At 35.4% G+C, this 16,598-nt stretch overlaps 1 protein-coding gene across 1 annotated transcript in view; it reads left to right on the top strand.

The window, feature by feature from the left end:
• Positions 1–16,598, top strand: part of GPATCH2 (G-patch domain containing 2) — a 211,379-nt gene that overhangs the window by 126,313 nt on the left and 68,468 nt on the right. Inside the window, exons 7-8 of the mRNA XM_025397492.1 lie at positions 7,364–7,403; positions 13,956–14,026. Of these exons, the coding sequence (XP_025253277.1) occupies positions 7,364–7,403; positions 13,956–14,026 (111 nt within the window). The remainder of the gene's footprint in view (positions 1–7,363; positions 7,404–13,955; positions 14,027–16,598) is intronic.

The following is a 16,598-nucleotide window of genomic DNA, read 5'->3' on the forward strand; positions in this document are numbered from 1 at the left end:
ACTGCTATTTAAATTTGGATAAACTTATCCAAATATGCTTTCACTCCCCTTTTTCTTAGACTTAGAGGAAAAGATCTCTCTTCTCCTGTCCTAGGCTAACTCTTAACACCTATGCTTTTGATTGAAAGTTTTTTTTCTTTTCCAAAAGCTTCTTTCATCACCTACTACATTTTTTTTTTTTTTTTTTTTGGGTTGGGGTCTCGCTCTGTCACCCAGGCTGGAGTACAGTGGCGCGATCTCCGCTCACTGCAAGCTCCGCCTCCCGGGTTCACGCCATTCTCCTGCCTCAGCCTCCCGAGTAGCTGGGACTACAGGCGCCGCCACCTCGCCCGGCCAATTTTTTTGTATTTTAAGTAGAGACGGGGTTTCACCGTGTTAGCCAGGATGGTCTCCATCTCCTGACCTCGTGATCCGCCCGTCTCAGCCTCCCAAAGTGCTGGGATTACAGGCTTGAGCCACCGCGCCCGGCTCACCTACTACATTTTTTAACCTCCCCTTTAATTTTCTTTAACTATAATGTGTTTTCTCTCTCTCATACTTTGAAAGCCAAACTTCTAGAAAGAGTAGATGACAGTATAGGCCCTTCTTCTCCACCCTACCATGATATTATAATCCTGATTTCTTCCCACATCACTTTCTAGAAACTTCTCTGGAAAAGTTCACCAGTGACCCCTCCAGTTGTGCTTTCTCAGTTCCTGTCAGACTTGATTTCTCTATATTTAACACCAGTGACCACTCCCTTCTTAAAACATTTCTTCATGACCTCAGTGATACCACTGTCGCTTGGGTTGTTTCCTGCTCTGAACATTTATTTTTTTTTTTTTTTTTTTTTTAATTTATTTATTATTATTATACTGTAAGTTGTAGGGTACATGTGCATAACGTGCAGGTTTGTTACATATGTATACTTGTGCCTTGTTGGTGTGCTGCACCCATCAACTCGTCATTTACATCAGGTATAACTCCCAATGCAATCCCTCCCCCCGCCCCCCTCCCCATGATAGGCCCCGGTGTGTGATGTTCCCCTTCCCGAGTCCAAGTGATCTCATTGTTCAGTTCCCACCTATGAGTGAGAACATGCGGTGTTTGGTTTTCTGTTCTTGTGATAGTTTGCTAAGAATGATGGATTCCAGCTGCATCCATGTCCCTACAAAGGACACAAACTCATCCTTTTTTATGGCTGCATAGTATTCCATGGTGTATATATGCCACATTTTCTTAATCCAATCTGTCACTGATGGACATTTGGGTTGATTCCAAGTCTTTGCTATTGTGAATAGTGCTGCAATAAACATACGTGTGCATGTGTCTTTATAGCAGCATAATTTATAATCCTTTGGGTATATACCCAGTAATGGGATGGCTGGGTCATATGGTACATCTAGTTCTAGATCCTTGAGGAATCGCCATACTGTTTTCCATAATGGTTGAACTAGTTTACAATCCCACCAACAGTGTAAAAGTGTTCCTATTTCTCCACATCCTCTCCAGCACCTGTTGTTTCCTGACTTTTTAATGATCGCCATTCTAACTGGTGTGAGATGGTATCTCATTGTGGTTTTGATTTGCATTTCTCTGATGGCCAGTGATGATGAGCATTTTTTCATGTGTTTGTTGGCTGTATGAATGTCTTCTTTTGAGAAATGTCTATTCATATCCTTTGCCCACTTTTTGATGGGGTTGTTTGTTTTTTTCTTGTAAATTTGTTGGAGTTCTTTGTAGGTTCTGGATATTAGCCCTTTGTCAGATGAGTAGATTGCAAAAATTTTCTCCCATTCTGTAGGTTGCCTGTTCACTCTGATGGTAGTTTCTTTTGCTGTGCAGAAGCTCTTTAGTTTAATGAGATCCCATTTGTCAATTTTGGCTTTTGCTGCCGTTGCTTTTGGTGTTTTAGACATGAAGTCTTTGCCCATGCCTATGTCCTGAATGGTACTACCTAGGTTTTCCTCTAGGATTTTTATGGTATTAGGTCTAACATTTAAGTCTCTAATCCATCTTGAATTAATTTTCGTATAAGGAGTAAGGAAAGGATCCAGTTTCAGCTTTCTACTTATGGCTAGCCAATTTTCCCAGCACCATTTATTAAATAGGGAATCCTTTCCCCATTTCTTGTTTCTCTCAGGTTTGTCAAAGATCAGATGGCTGTAGATGTGTGGTATTATTTCTGAGGACTCTGTTCTGTTCCATTGGTCTATATCTCTGTTTTGGTACCAGTACCATGCTGTTTTGGTTACTGTAGCCTTGTAGTATAGTTTGAAGTCAGGTAGCGTGATGCCTCCAGCTTTGTTCTTTTGACTTAGGATTGTCTTGGAGATGCGGGCTCTTTTTTGGTTCCATATGAACTTTAAAGCAGTTTTTTCCAATTCTGTGAAGAAACTCATTGGTAGCTTGATGGGGATGGCATTGAATCTATAAATTACCTTGGGCAGTATGGCCATTTTCACGATATTGATTCTTCCTATCCATGAGCATGGTATGTTCTTCCATTTGTTTGTGTCCTCTTTTATTTCACTGAGCAGTGGTTTGTAGTTCTCCTTGAAGAGGTCCTTTACATCCCTTGTAAGTTGGATTCCTAGGTATTTGATTCTCTTTGAAGCAATTATTCGTCCTATCCAGATTCCACTAGAAAGAAGAAAAAAGATGTAAACACACAATGACAAAGAAGGAACATTTCAGCAGATTAGAGATTTCAGCCAATTTCTAGAGCTAGAAGCACTTGGAGATTTGCACCTAAGTAGGCAGGTAGAATAAATATAAACTTAAGAGTCTGGTGAAATAAATGCTGATTTGTCCCTCACAGGCCCTAGAAAATGTGAAAACTTCAAAATAGGGTGGGGCACGGAGCTGAAATAGTATGTCTCAGTCAAGAAAGTAAATCTTTCTTTTCTTCAGAAATTTACTAATCTGAGAAAAATAGACAAGATAGTAACATTGTAAGTTTCCACCATGAGGAGACACTTGTATGATCATCCTGTAGAAAAACTTATATGTTGAAAAAGCTCTTGTGATCAGTTTTGTAGTGCCTTTTTAAATATTGACTAGATAAGTAAGGATCACCAGATATTTGAGAAAATACTTCAGTATAAAGAGAGGAACAAACAGGAAAAAAGGACCTGCTCATTAAAAGATGCCATAGACAGATAATTTATAAACCAGGCAGAGTAAAATGTTAATAGTAGAATCTAGATAGTGGTATATGGGTATTCATTCTAAGATGCTTTTAACTTTATTGAATATTTGAACATTTTCTTCATACATATTGAAGAAAAAGTAAAAGAAATGAAAAATAAAGTGGGAGATTAAAATGAGGAAAGAAATCAAGAGATCCACAAATATGAACAGACTTCATAGGTAGGAAGATTCAACATAGTAAGAACGTCAGTTTTCCCCAAATTGATAGTTAGGTTTAATGCAATTCTTATCAAAATCCCAGCAAGATTTTTGTAAATATAGCAAAGATTATTTTTAAATGTATATGGAAAAGCAAAGGAACTTGAATCGCAAAAACAATTTTTTAACAAACAATAAAGTTGTAGGAATCATCCTACCAGATTTCAAGACTTACTCTATAGCTACAGTATTCAAGACTGTGTGGTATTGGCAGAGGGAAAGGCACATAAATCAATGTAACAGAATAGAGACCCCCAAAAATAGCTCCCCCCCGCACACACATAAATACAGTCAATGGATTTTTGACAAAGTTGCAAAAGCAGTTCAATGAAGGAAGAATAGTCTTTTCAACAATATTTAAAACTACTGTTCTGGAAAAGTCCCTTTAAAGGGATGAAAAGAAGCTACGCACTGAGAGAAAATATTTGCAAACCACATATCTAGCAGAAGACTAGTATCCAGAATATATAAAGACCTTTCAAAATTTAATAGTTATAAAACAGTTAAAAAACAAAACAATCTAGTTAGAAAATGGACAAAAGACATGAACCTCCATTTTACCAAGGAGGATACACAAATAGCAGATAAGCACACAAAAAGATGTTTAGCGTCATTATCTATTAGAGAAATGCAAATTAGGACCACAATGAGATATCACTACATAGCTATCAGATTGGCTGAAGTAAAACATAGTGACAGCATCAAATGCCAATGAGGATGTGGAAAAACTGGATTACTCATACATTGCTGATGACATTATAAAATGGCGTAGCCATTCTGGAAAATGTTGGCAGTTTTACGAAACTAAACATGCAACTACGATACTAACGAGCAATCGCACTCTTGGTCATTGACCCCACCGAAGTGAAAACACTGTTCATAGAAAAACCTCTATACTAAGGTTAACAACAGCTTTATTCATAATAGCCCCAAAGTGGATACAACTCAGAAGTCTTCCAATAGGTGAATGGTTAAACAAACTATGTACACCTATACAATGGAATACTACTCCGAATAAAAAGGAATAAACTATTGATACATCAACAACTTCACTGACTTTTCAGAGAATTATGCTGAGTTTAAAAGCCAATCTGAAAAGGTTACATCATACCATTTGTGTAACATTATTTAAATGACAAAGTTATAAAAATAGAGAATGGGTTAGTGGGTTAACAGGGATTAAATATAGGAGATTGAGGGTTGGAGTGAAATGGGTAAGGCTATAAAAGGGCAACATGAAGGATCGTTGTAGTAATAAATTGTTCTGTATCTGGTCTGTATCAGTGTCAGTATCTTAGTTGTGATGTTACACTATAGTTTGCAAAATATTATCATTTTGGGAAATGGGATAAAGGTGCACAGGATCTCTACCAACTGCAAGTAAACCTACAATTATCTCAAAATAAATATTTCATGTAAAGATTAATAAATCATTTAGCAGGCAAACAAAAAGACAAATTTCAGGAGGAAAAAAGTAAGAAAAACTAACAGATCAACTCAGAAGATCTAACATTTAATTATTAGGCATTCCAGAGACAGAAAAAAGCAAAAACAAATTTTCTCACACTGAAGGACCCAGATCTCTTGATTGTGAGGTCTCATCCAACACAGTAAATGAAAAATGCACACTACTAGAGAAATTAAAAACTTCTAACAGCATCCAGAGGAAAAAATCCAGATCACATTCAAAGCAATGAGAATAAGCATTTTTTTTTATCAGCCTATTGAAAACTTAAGAATATGAAGAAGAAAACAGACAAACAAGTGGAAAAAAATCAACTCAAACAATAAGAATATGAAGAAGAAAACAGACAAACAAGTGGGAAAAAATCAACTCAAACAATACACTTCTCAACCATTCTCACTATTTGAGTGAGTTCTTCAGCAAAAGGTGGAAATGAACTGAGAAGGTGCGGGATCCAGGGAACAAGAGGTGCGGCAAAGGAGAGAAATGACATGAACACCCAATGAGAGCCAAGGAAGTTCCAGGACAGATCTGGAGAACAACAGCTCAGATGAGACCAAGTAGACAGAGGGCTTTGGGAGGAGATCACTGGAGGCTGAAGAGGAGGGAGGAATAAGGGATGGGCGTATTTTCAGATATGTTTTAATATTTGAAAACTAACAATGATAAAAATAAGAATGTAATAAAGATAGGCTGGCAGGTACTAGAAAAATTAAGAAGGCTGGCAGGTACATAGGAAAAATAGCAAAAACAAGACAAGTATCAACTTTAGAAGAAACAAAAAGAAAACCTTAGCAGCAGAAAGTATTCATGTAGTCATAATAATGTCTGTATTCACAATTGATTAATTAAAAAGATGCTATAATTGGAAATAGAGGGTTGAGAGATTAAAAAAAGAGCTAAGTCTATGATAATAGAAAGTCAGTACTTCACATCTAAAATCAATGAATCACAAGCTATTGGTATAACCTTATTCTTTAGAAATATAGCATTAAATACAAAACAAAAGGACTAAAAGAGTTGACAGTGGTTTCTCTCAACAGAGCTTAGGAGTCAGGATAGATGGAACAAGAAATTGCTGTTTTTAATCCTTTTAGTTTTTTTTCTTTTAAACTGTGTGGATGCATTTGATTTAAGAAAAATGTTTTTCTTTGAATCAAGAAAAGGCACAATCCAAATCAGAGGGAAAATATCTTAGTCAAGCTGTCAGAGGAACTACAGTGAATGATTAATTAATTTGGTAATTAATCCAGATGTTATTGACTAATACCAATAAATGTCCATTCCCCCATCACTGGTGGAATCTGACCTGCCTAGGAGCATCACTGTCACTATCTTTGAGCTTGAGAAATACTATATTAATGCATAGACAAGGACTATTAATGAAGAGGCTGTTTGTTCCTGGTTTTAATACCACAGAGGCTAGAGAATGCAAAGAAGTCTTAGAGAGTCCCAGGACATGTAAACCCTTTCTAGCCCCTTGCCCTTCTGCAGCGTGGTGTGGTGAAAACACCTTATACAAGTAAGCTAACATCCAAGCCCTCATTTCTGTATTTGGAACATGAGCCTAACCTTGTAAGGATTTTGTGAAGATGGGAAATAAACCATGCCACGTGCTTAATTAGTACATAGAGGTACTCGGTATTATGGTTGTTGAAATCATAAATAGCATTAATAGTAATGTTAGTATCATTCCCTGTGATTGTGGGCCTTTAGTGATTGATTTGCCATAATACCTCTCTCAATTTCCTAGTCCTTGATGTTTACAGTTAGTTTTTTTATGCAGAATACTGCCAGAGGACTGGGCGCATAGCTAATGATAACAACTCCTGTGGAAAAGGTACTGCCAGATACGTCAGTGTTAAGAGTCCCAGGGGCAGCTGAAGCAAAATGGTCTGGGCTAGGCTATGTGAGAAGGCAAGGCTTTGATGATGCAGTAACTTCTATATTTTTGATGTTGTTGAACTTGTTCTCAGCCAGACTCTAGGTTGTTATAACTGTGGAGGGAATAGGTCCAAGGTACCTCAGCTGATGCTGCAGAATTCATATCAAGGGCTTTGTGTATTGCTCCTGGGGGCATAGCTAGACAATGTAATATTCTTGTATTTTTAACATTTTTTTATAACTCCAACAATCAAAAGGTCATAATTTGTTGTAATGATGCTATAATTAAGTTGTGGTAAATGATAGCATTTGTAGATTTTATAACCAGAATTGATTCATAAAATGAATACAGTCCCAGCAGTTTGTGTTAACATAATTAAATGGAAATGTAATTCTAACTCAGTTTGCTTATTAAATTGAAAATTACCGGGTTATGAGCACTTTTACGTTTCTGTCAAAATTGGTCTAAGTCTAGAATTCAATGAAATATCCATTAAAATAAAGCATATTGAAGGCTCTGTTGCTGGTGACAAATAAATTCCTTAGAGCACGTGTGACTTGATCATGTGAGGGCATGTGCTTTTAGTTAGGTTCCCTCTAACTGCCTTTTTCTTTCCTCTGCAGCCATTGGTTTAGCCCTGGGGCTAGGACAGAGCATGACCAGGTAAGGACCATTGTAATCCAAAAGGAAGTTACTCAGCCTCTTTCAAGTATTTAACTGTCTCCCTTCAAGAGAGTAGATCAGCTCTATGAGAAAAAATACAAATCCCTGCTCATTTTAAAAGGTGTTAATTATGCCAACGATTAATACACTGACCAAATAAATGCATGATCCTTAATCAGCATGAGAGTTTTCTTTCCTTTACTGCCACCGTCTTCAGTCATATGTGTGACCTCCGTGGAAAGACTCTGAAACTCACTCATTTGTAGGAGCTCACTATTGATCTTTATTTTTCACAAAGTTAAGGTATCAAAACAGTACATGTGCTTAAAAATTAATTTGTATTAAATCTAAGTTCAGCCGGGAAGAGAATATTTGTATCTGAAGTTTAGAAGGTAGGGTGAAGAGTTTCTTATACTTTTACATTCTATTTCTAGATGAATTTTTTAAAATCTCTGTATTGGTATACATGGCAGCACAATGATTAGTTGACAGTGAGAAGTTGACGTTCATTACAGTTATTTTTACATATAAAATCAGCAGTTACCCCTTGATTATATTAGTCCTTTCTCAGAAGCATGCTTAAACTTGTGATGTTTTAAAGCATATACATTTTAGAGTTTGCATCCTTGCAAAGTTTGTATCTTTTGTTGTGAATGATAAAAGTTATTTTTAAAATAAAAGGGAGTGATAAACCTCAAATCCTCAGGGATCATTTCTTCTGAGGGGTAGGCAGAGAAATAGGTAGTGAAGAGGACTTTGTGCTTTAATGGTAATTGGTAACATTACTCTATAATGTTTGATTTTTCTTGGGTTGAGCAGCAGGTTCACAGCTGCTGCGTATACCATAGTTCCTTTTACTAATAAAAGGAAAGTGCTATGCACTTCATTATGAACCTTCTTTATTTTTTAACACACATAAGCTTAATAGAAATACCTTTCATTTTCATGATTTTTTTAACTTGCTTTTTTTCCATGAGAGTGGGTTACCTCTTTAAAGATACTTCTCACATTAATAATGGACTATGTGCCACTATTTCTATGAATTCAAAATTAACTAAACTAAGCTACATCTATGATGTGTTCCTCTTATTATTCGCAATACAAAAATTAGACTTTCTGCTTTCCTAAATGGTTCATATCCCTCTATGGACAATGCTTACAATAATATTCTGCTTTTAGTATTAAGTTGCATCAGGATATATTTTATCTGAAAATGTAATTTTATAAAGCTCATTTTCTACCCTTTAGAACTTGAGAAGTACTAAAGCAATGTTATAAATCTAGATTTTAGACTATGGTATACCTGGTTGCTTCCAGCCAAGCTATATTCTGAAATTAAAAATTACCTTTAATAGCTAATACCTTGTAAGGAAGAAATTGACCAATTTTTTAAATCTTTTTAAATCTTTTTGCCCGATTTTTGGATCAGCTTTTTACTTAAACTTTGATGTGCCATTTCGGATCTGTATCCTTACTAGGTAGATTATTAATTAATAAATACAGTTAATTCTTGTTACATATGGTAGTTATGTTCTATGTAGTCATCTCAAACACTGAATCAATGAATACTGAACCATTGCTTGTAGGGGAAATACAGGGTTAGGTTTCTTTGAACCCCACGTCACATCTTCATCAACTGATCAATACATAACCTTGTTTTGTGTGTGTTTCTGTTTAAAGACACCTTATTTAATGTCTGTTGTTGATTCATTAGCATTGAACTCACGGCCAACAGCGTCATAACTCATGCCTGAATGAAGCTTATCTAAAGCACATATTTTCTCTTTAAGTCCCATCACTGTCTTCTTGCACTTAGGAACAGTAGACAGCACTTTAGCCCTATGCTTGGGGCCATTTTAAATAGTGAAGTCACCAACAGAAGCACAATTATGCAAAACAAACAAACAAAAAACCAAAAAACTCATAGCATTAAACAGACTGCAAGAAATACACTTGTTTATACTATGAGAGCTTGAAATGAGGCCGTGTCACCGGGCTGGAGCTCAGCTGGAAACATATGTTAGAGGCTACTCAGATTTTTACCACTCTGCCTACACATGTCTGCACATGACTGCAAAAGCAGGGGAAGCACTGGTTTTTGTGTTACAAATAAATGTTAGCAAGTAGGTATATGGAATCTCAGTAATGACAATGAATTGTACATGTATGTATATGTACAATGCATTCTATTTACATAAGGGATAATAATTTCTTAGTTCAACTCAGACCTAACTGTATAGCAAACCAAACTGTTGTCTGAAGTTAGGTGCAAGTGATGAAATGCAAGACCATGAAGTATAAAATCTTTTAGTTTATTGTTGAATGATTGACTAATTGACATGCATGATTACCTTATGTTTTTCTCATACCAACTTAACACAAAGAAACAATAATATTAACCCTACTTTTTAAATACCATCTCTCACTTCTTTCTCCATCTTAATGATTCTTCTTTCTTGCTATTCTTCAGTGCTAAGTCCCATTTCAATTTACCATGCATAGTGATCATGCCTTTACTATACATTTATTAAATAACTTACCCATCAGCCACTATCTGTTGAGTACTCTCTATTTTTATCAAAAGAGATATTTGTAAAAAAACAACACAATTTTTCCCCTGAGGTGGTCATAGTCTGGAGAAGGTAAGCAGTAATTATACTATGTTGATAAATGTTTCAGAAAACCATAGAGAAGGCACTATGAAGGCCACAAAAGAGAAATGTCAAAGTTAGTTCATGGGTGGAAGGAAGCTTTGCTTCCTTGAGACATTTTGACTGAGTTTACAAGAAGTATCTTAGTGAGTCAGATCATAGTTTGGATTTTACCTAGTTCCCCTTTTAATTTTGAGGACACTGCTGAGTGTGGAGAGACTTGAAATTATTTGTCTGACACTTGAGGAATTACCTGAACAGTGGCTGCCAATAGAAGCACTCCTGAGCTTGAGTGCCTTATGTATAACCAGGTAGTAAAGAGAGGATTGGTGGAGAATGAGATTTCTGCTCTTTGTCTTTCCTCTTGAGATTTGAGACTTTTAATAATCTTGAAAAATGTCACAAATAGCCACAGAAACTCTTAGTTCCTTTTTTTAAATGTAAAAACCATTATCCACAAGGTATACTTTTCTTCCTGGTTTAATTCAGCAGTTTTTCAAATTGTGTATGTAGGTTTTTTACTTACAGATTTTAATGTAATTCTTATATGAGTTATTTTTTAATATACATCTGCAGGTCACTAATAAGGGGATTGTATCTTCGTTTGGCCTAAGTCCAGCAATCTGAAAGTTGGAAGGTAAGAAGCACTTCGCACCATATTCAGAAGTTCTGTTTTTGATCAGAGTTGACATTATTGAGTCAGAATCCAGAAAAGTAACCTCACTTGTGACACTGATAGGAGTCCAAGGGAACAGAAAAAAATATGTATCAAGAAGAATGAAAAAATTTTCAAAATCTTTTGACCTACTCTTGCTTATTAGAGCAGGGTTCAAGGATTCTTATTTATTTTGAATTCATAATCTGACTTTTAAAAAAATATATTGGAGTCTTCTTTTTTTTTTTTTTTTTTTTTTTGACGGAGTCTCGCTTTTTCGCCCAGGCTGGAGTGCAGTGGCACAACCTCAGCTCACTGCAATCTCTGTCTCCCAGGTTCAAACGATTCTTGTGCCTCAGCCTCCCTGAGTAGCTGGGATTAATTACAGGCACCTGCCACCATGCCTGACTAATTTTTGTATTTTTAGTAGAGTTTTGCCATGTTGACTAGGCTGAATTCGAACTCATGACTTCAGGTGATCTGCCCGCCTTGACCTCCCAAAGTGCTGGGATTACAGGCGTGAGCCACCATGCCTGGCCAGGAGCCTTCTAAATGCAAATATATGTTGTTCAAGTAACACCTTAGATTATTTTTTTCGTCTTTGCCCCATAAAAGATCTAAGCTCACATATTAACTTGTGATTCATGACCCAGAGATCTCTGTAGTTTTATCTGAGCTTCATTTTAAAGTTGCAGTGGTATCTCCAGATTTATAATTGTATTGATAAGGTGAAATAAGTTTGTGATGGCTTTTATACATATAGATGCACTGCATTAAGTAATGCCATTGTTTGACTTGTTTTTATGTACAAAGCCCATCAAAACTATAAATTTGAGGAAGAAAACACATTCTTATATAAATCTAATAAAAGGAGCTATAACATCAATATTCAGAGAGGGTGCTATGTCATTTAAGTTCATCCAGGTTGGTGGCCTCTCTGAGAACTATCCAAACCTAGTAGATACAACCTAATGTTTATTTTGGTTCTTATAATTGCATTTTTCAAAACTAAACTATAAATTTTTAATTTTTTTTTCATAACATTGTGTTTGGGATTTTGAGTTCTTTATCTGAACTGTTTTAACACAAGCCTCAGGAATAGTGTTCAAGTATCTGTCTTTTACCAGTTAGAAAACTTAATTAACCATTAACTGTTATCAATTTAAGGTAGAGGTAGAGATTTCATCATCTTACTTCTAGCTATCTGTGTCACAAATGTTGGTTTGTATATATATATATATTTTTTTTAAAAGGCACTAGACTTAGAAATGCCAAAGTAATTAATTTTCTTTATTTTCAGAAACAATTTAGTGTTCATGGTACGAAGTGTTTCTAAATTGAAACACTTTCAGATTAATGGATTTAAGATAACTGGTTGCTCTTTTCTATAAGTAGTAATAACGAGATATGGCTTCAGCTACATATCGGATACCAGATCTCACTCCCTCTTCCTTTATTTCATTCATCCATTCATTCAGCAAATATTTTTTGAGCACTGAAATGCTCCAGACACAGTGCATGAACCCTGAAAATGTAGGCAAATTGCATAACCCAAGCAAAGGGCCAGAGATGAGCAACAGCATGGTACATACCCCAAACTAACAAGTTCAATATGGCTAGGAAATATCATTTAGATGGAAGAAGGATAGGTTGGGGTAGGAGGAAACATAATAAATTATGAATTTAGAGATGTAATCAAATTATGAAGGGTCATGAAAGCCTTATACAAGATTTTGAGTTTGATCTCCATAGAGTCATATAATTAGATTAATTTTAGAAAGCTCATAGAGTCTGCAGTGTGGAAGGTAGATTAGAAGGGAGCAGGCCTGGAGGCAGGGAGATCATTTGGGAGACTTTGCCAGGACAGAGAAAATGGTGGTCTGAACTAGGATGGTGGCAATGGGAATGGAAAGTAGACATTTAAGAGAAAATTTAAGAGTACTTATTAAGTTCAGACATTCCTTAAAGAATAAGCCTAACCATATTCTTGATCATCTAATTAAAGTCTATTCCTTCTCAAGGACAGCTAAGTAAACTAATAATTCATTCTAAGTGATGTAATTGAACGGTTCAAAGCAGTTATTCGTCATTAGAAATAATTGATACTGGTCAGATAATACCTACCGAGAGCCAGTCCCATTAATTATCATCATAATTATAATAATAGCATTTAAGCCATTTCCTTTCTCAGCATTTCCTATGTTCCAGTTTTATAGTGCTAAATATTTTAAATGGTTTATATTACTTAATACTCACAATAGCGTTACAGGTAGATATTATTGTAATCTCCATTTTACAGGTGGAGACCAAGGCTTAGAGAAGTTAAGTACTTTGCCTAAAGTTACACAGGTTGTAAATGGTAAAGCTGTTATTGGAATCCAGTGACTTTTTATTTACTGGCCCAGTTGGGATTAGAACCCAGCTCTATCCTGCATTATTACTTATAAGACTTTTATTTTTGTTGGGGTTCATTGCTAATATTCTGTACAACTTCATTTTAGCCCAGTCTTGCATATAATCATATTTCTGCATAAATAAGATAAGCTAGAGTTTGAGTGAGCACATAGTAAAGAATATTGACTATTTGTTTTTTTCTTTCCATTAGTTAGGGTAAAGCAAGTGTGAAGGGAAGTAGATGGTAAGGCATTTTGAGGAGGCAATCAAATATGTTTTTTTCTAATTATATATTTCCAAGCCAATAATTTCTTTGAAGAAGAATGTTTTAAGCGTGTTTCTTTACCATGTTAGGCCAGTAGGTACAGAGAAAATAATATTAGCTCTTTATGTCAGCATAGGTAACAAAACCTTAAAAAATTCACAACTGAATGAGACAGTGAAGGCCGTTGACAAGAGAGGTTACATTACTTCAACCAGGGCTACTGCAGTGAACCAGAAAAAGAACTGTGTTCTAGACTTCCATCCCCAGGCCACATCTTAACTGACTCTGAGGGCAGTTTAGCTGTCCAGGAAGAACTGGATTGCTAACTCTCACTGATAATTTTGCAACAGTGACAATAAAGAATGAATTTTAAAAAGAAAAATTTGTCTCCCTGAACTATTGAACTCCAGAAAAAGTAGTACTTACAGTCTTTGCTTTAAGAGAAACCAGTAAAAAAAGAAAAAGAAAAAAAAAAGCCATGCAAATAAATGAATAGTGTCCCTTTGAATGAGAATATTTTCCTACTTGCAAAATAATATAATGAAAATATTTTTGTTTCTATGACTTTGTCTTAACACTTTGTGTAGCATCAGCTTCTGAGAGATAATCGAGCTGAAAGAGGACACAAGAAAAATTGTTCTGTGAAAACAGCCAGCAGGTAAGCAATTCAAAATCACTTTTGATTCATTCATTTTCTTTTTTCTATGCCTATAAGAATGGAATGAATTGTTGTTAGGTTGCCTTTGGTTCTAAAAAGTCACTTTAAAATATTTTATGTATTGTTTATTGGAATCTATTTTAGGGTTACTAGTAATGAATAAAAAGATATTTTATTTATTTTTTTAAACTTGTAAAAAATAAATAATTAATTTTTAAAATAAAATATTTATCTCCGTTAACTATTGAATTTTAGATCAACATTTACAATAATAATTCACTTTTAATCTAATAAACGGGCTTAATCTCTTTCCCTAAACTTAAGTGGCATTTTAAACGGGCTTAATCTCTTTCCCTAAACTTAAGTGGCATTTAGACCTTATGAGAGAGAAATATGTATATTCTCATAACATATAAATGAGTAAAGACTGGGAAGAAAGTAGTCTGTTTTAAAGAGTGCTTTTAGAATCTTGTTCATTTTTTCCAATGTTGGATTTTTCCATAATATCAGGAATTTCCCCCAGTTTGTTTTTTAGACAATATGTTTTCAAATTTTGCAAATGGGGTTTCTTAATTTTTAGACTTAATTTTTGTTTAGATGAAAATGGCTACCCTTCTTGTCAGAATGTTGATTAGAAAAACTGCCCTGATATTTACATTTGTTTTATCCTTGAGAAGAGACAACTGACCTCAGCAGCCACCACTGCATCCCATGGCTTCCCAGTGGTAGTGTGCTGTCCACTGACTTTAACATTCCCAAGTAACCAAACTACAGCTTCAAAGTGCCATGTTGTGCAGATAAATGTCAACTGAGATCCCACTGGGTGTCTGCAGAAGCAAATGCAAATCCTACCTAGCATATCTAATGTAGACAATCAAAAATCGCCAAACGTAAAATGAGATAATTCACCATCAGTGATAGTCAACATAAACGACTAAGAGATTTTCTCCTAAGACTGCCAGATCCTAAAATTATAAGATATAGATTATAAAATAACTATGGATGAGACGTTTATAGAAATAAAATGAACAAGCAACAAATCACTATAAAAATGAATCAGTATGAAGTGAAAAATATATATAATTTTTAGAAATGGGAAATGTGATTGTTCAAGAGATAATTAGTGAAATGAAAGATACATCTGAAGAATGGACCAGAATATAGTATAAAAATTCAAGGAGTTGAAAAACTGAAGGAGTACGTAAGAGACATAGAAGATCTGTGATACAGTCAATCATAGTCCTTGATGAAAAGAATAGAATAGCTGAAAAAAACATGAAATTTGATGAGATGGCCGCTAAGAATTCCCAAACCTGGTAAAAGTTATAAACCCATAGATACAGATACAAAAAGCACAGTTAATAACATGCACGATAATAAAACGAAATCCACACCTAATAATATACCATAGTAGACCAAAAGTGAAGACAAATGTTAGAAGAATCAAGATAAAAGGCAAATTATCTACAAAGGAATGACAATGATATATCAGATTTCTCAGTAGCATCGGTGAGGCCAGAAGACAGTGGAATCATCCTCATTGTGCTGCATGAAAATGAATTGTCAACCTAGAACTATGTACCTGGAAATCCATCTTTCATGTACAAAGATGAAGTAAAGTAATCTTAAGATTTTCAAAAAGAGGGAATGTTTACAGACCTTTGTGAAGAAGTTTTAAAGGGTGTATTTCAAGAAAAGTCCCAAGGAAGGTCTGAGAGGCAAGAATGAATAACGAGCCAATATACTGATTAAAATGTTTATATAAATAATCATTGCTTATATAGAGGGATAATTGTAATAATGTCATTTGTAGGACGTTTAAAAAAAATTTTTTTTTTAATTTGAGACAGAGTTTCTCTCTTGTTGCCCAGGCTGGAGTGCAATGGTGCAATCGCCACTCACTGCACCCTCAGCCTCTCAGGTTCAAGTAATTCTCCTGCCCCAGCCTCTCAAGTACCTGGGATTACAGGCATGTGCCACCACACCTGGCTAATTTTGTATTTGTAGTCTCTACTACAAATAGTAGTATTTCTCTACTACAAATGGGGTTTCACCATGTTGGCCAGGCTGGTCTCGAACTCCTGACCTCAGGTGATCTGCCTGCCTTGGCCTCCCAAAGTGCTGGGATTACAGGCATGAGCCACTGCACCCGGACAATTTGTAGGACTTAGAGGCAATCTAAAATAATGGACAAAACAAAAAAAAAAAAAGAAAAGAAAGAAAATAATGGACAGCAATAGCATGTGAAGTTTGCAGGGTTGGTGATTATAGTGAAAGTCCAATGTAAGGTCCTTGAATTGTTTAAGATGTCTACCTCATTAGTCAGTCAAGCATTTGACATTTGATAAGACTACATTAAGTATTCATTGGTAAAATATCTAAATAACTTCTAAGTCAATAGAAATGGAGTATATAATTACCAAACCAGTGGAAGGGGGGAAATGGAATTAAAATATTGCCCCCCACCCCCAAATAATCTGTTTTTTAAAAAGTGAGGGGCATGACGACTTATGCCTATAATTAATTCCAGCACTTTGGAAGGCTTAAACAGGAGGATTGCTTGAAGCCAGGA

Source organism: Theropithecus gelada, chromosome 1 (assembly GCF_003255815.1).
Source record: "Theropithecus gelada isolate Dixy chromosome 1, Tgel_1.0, whole genome shotgun sequence".
Classification (NCBI taxonomy): Eukaryota; Metazoa; Chordata; class Mammalia; order Primates; family Cercopithecidae; genus Theropithecus; species Theropithecus gelada.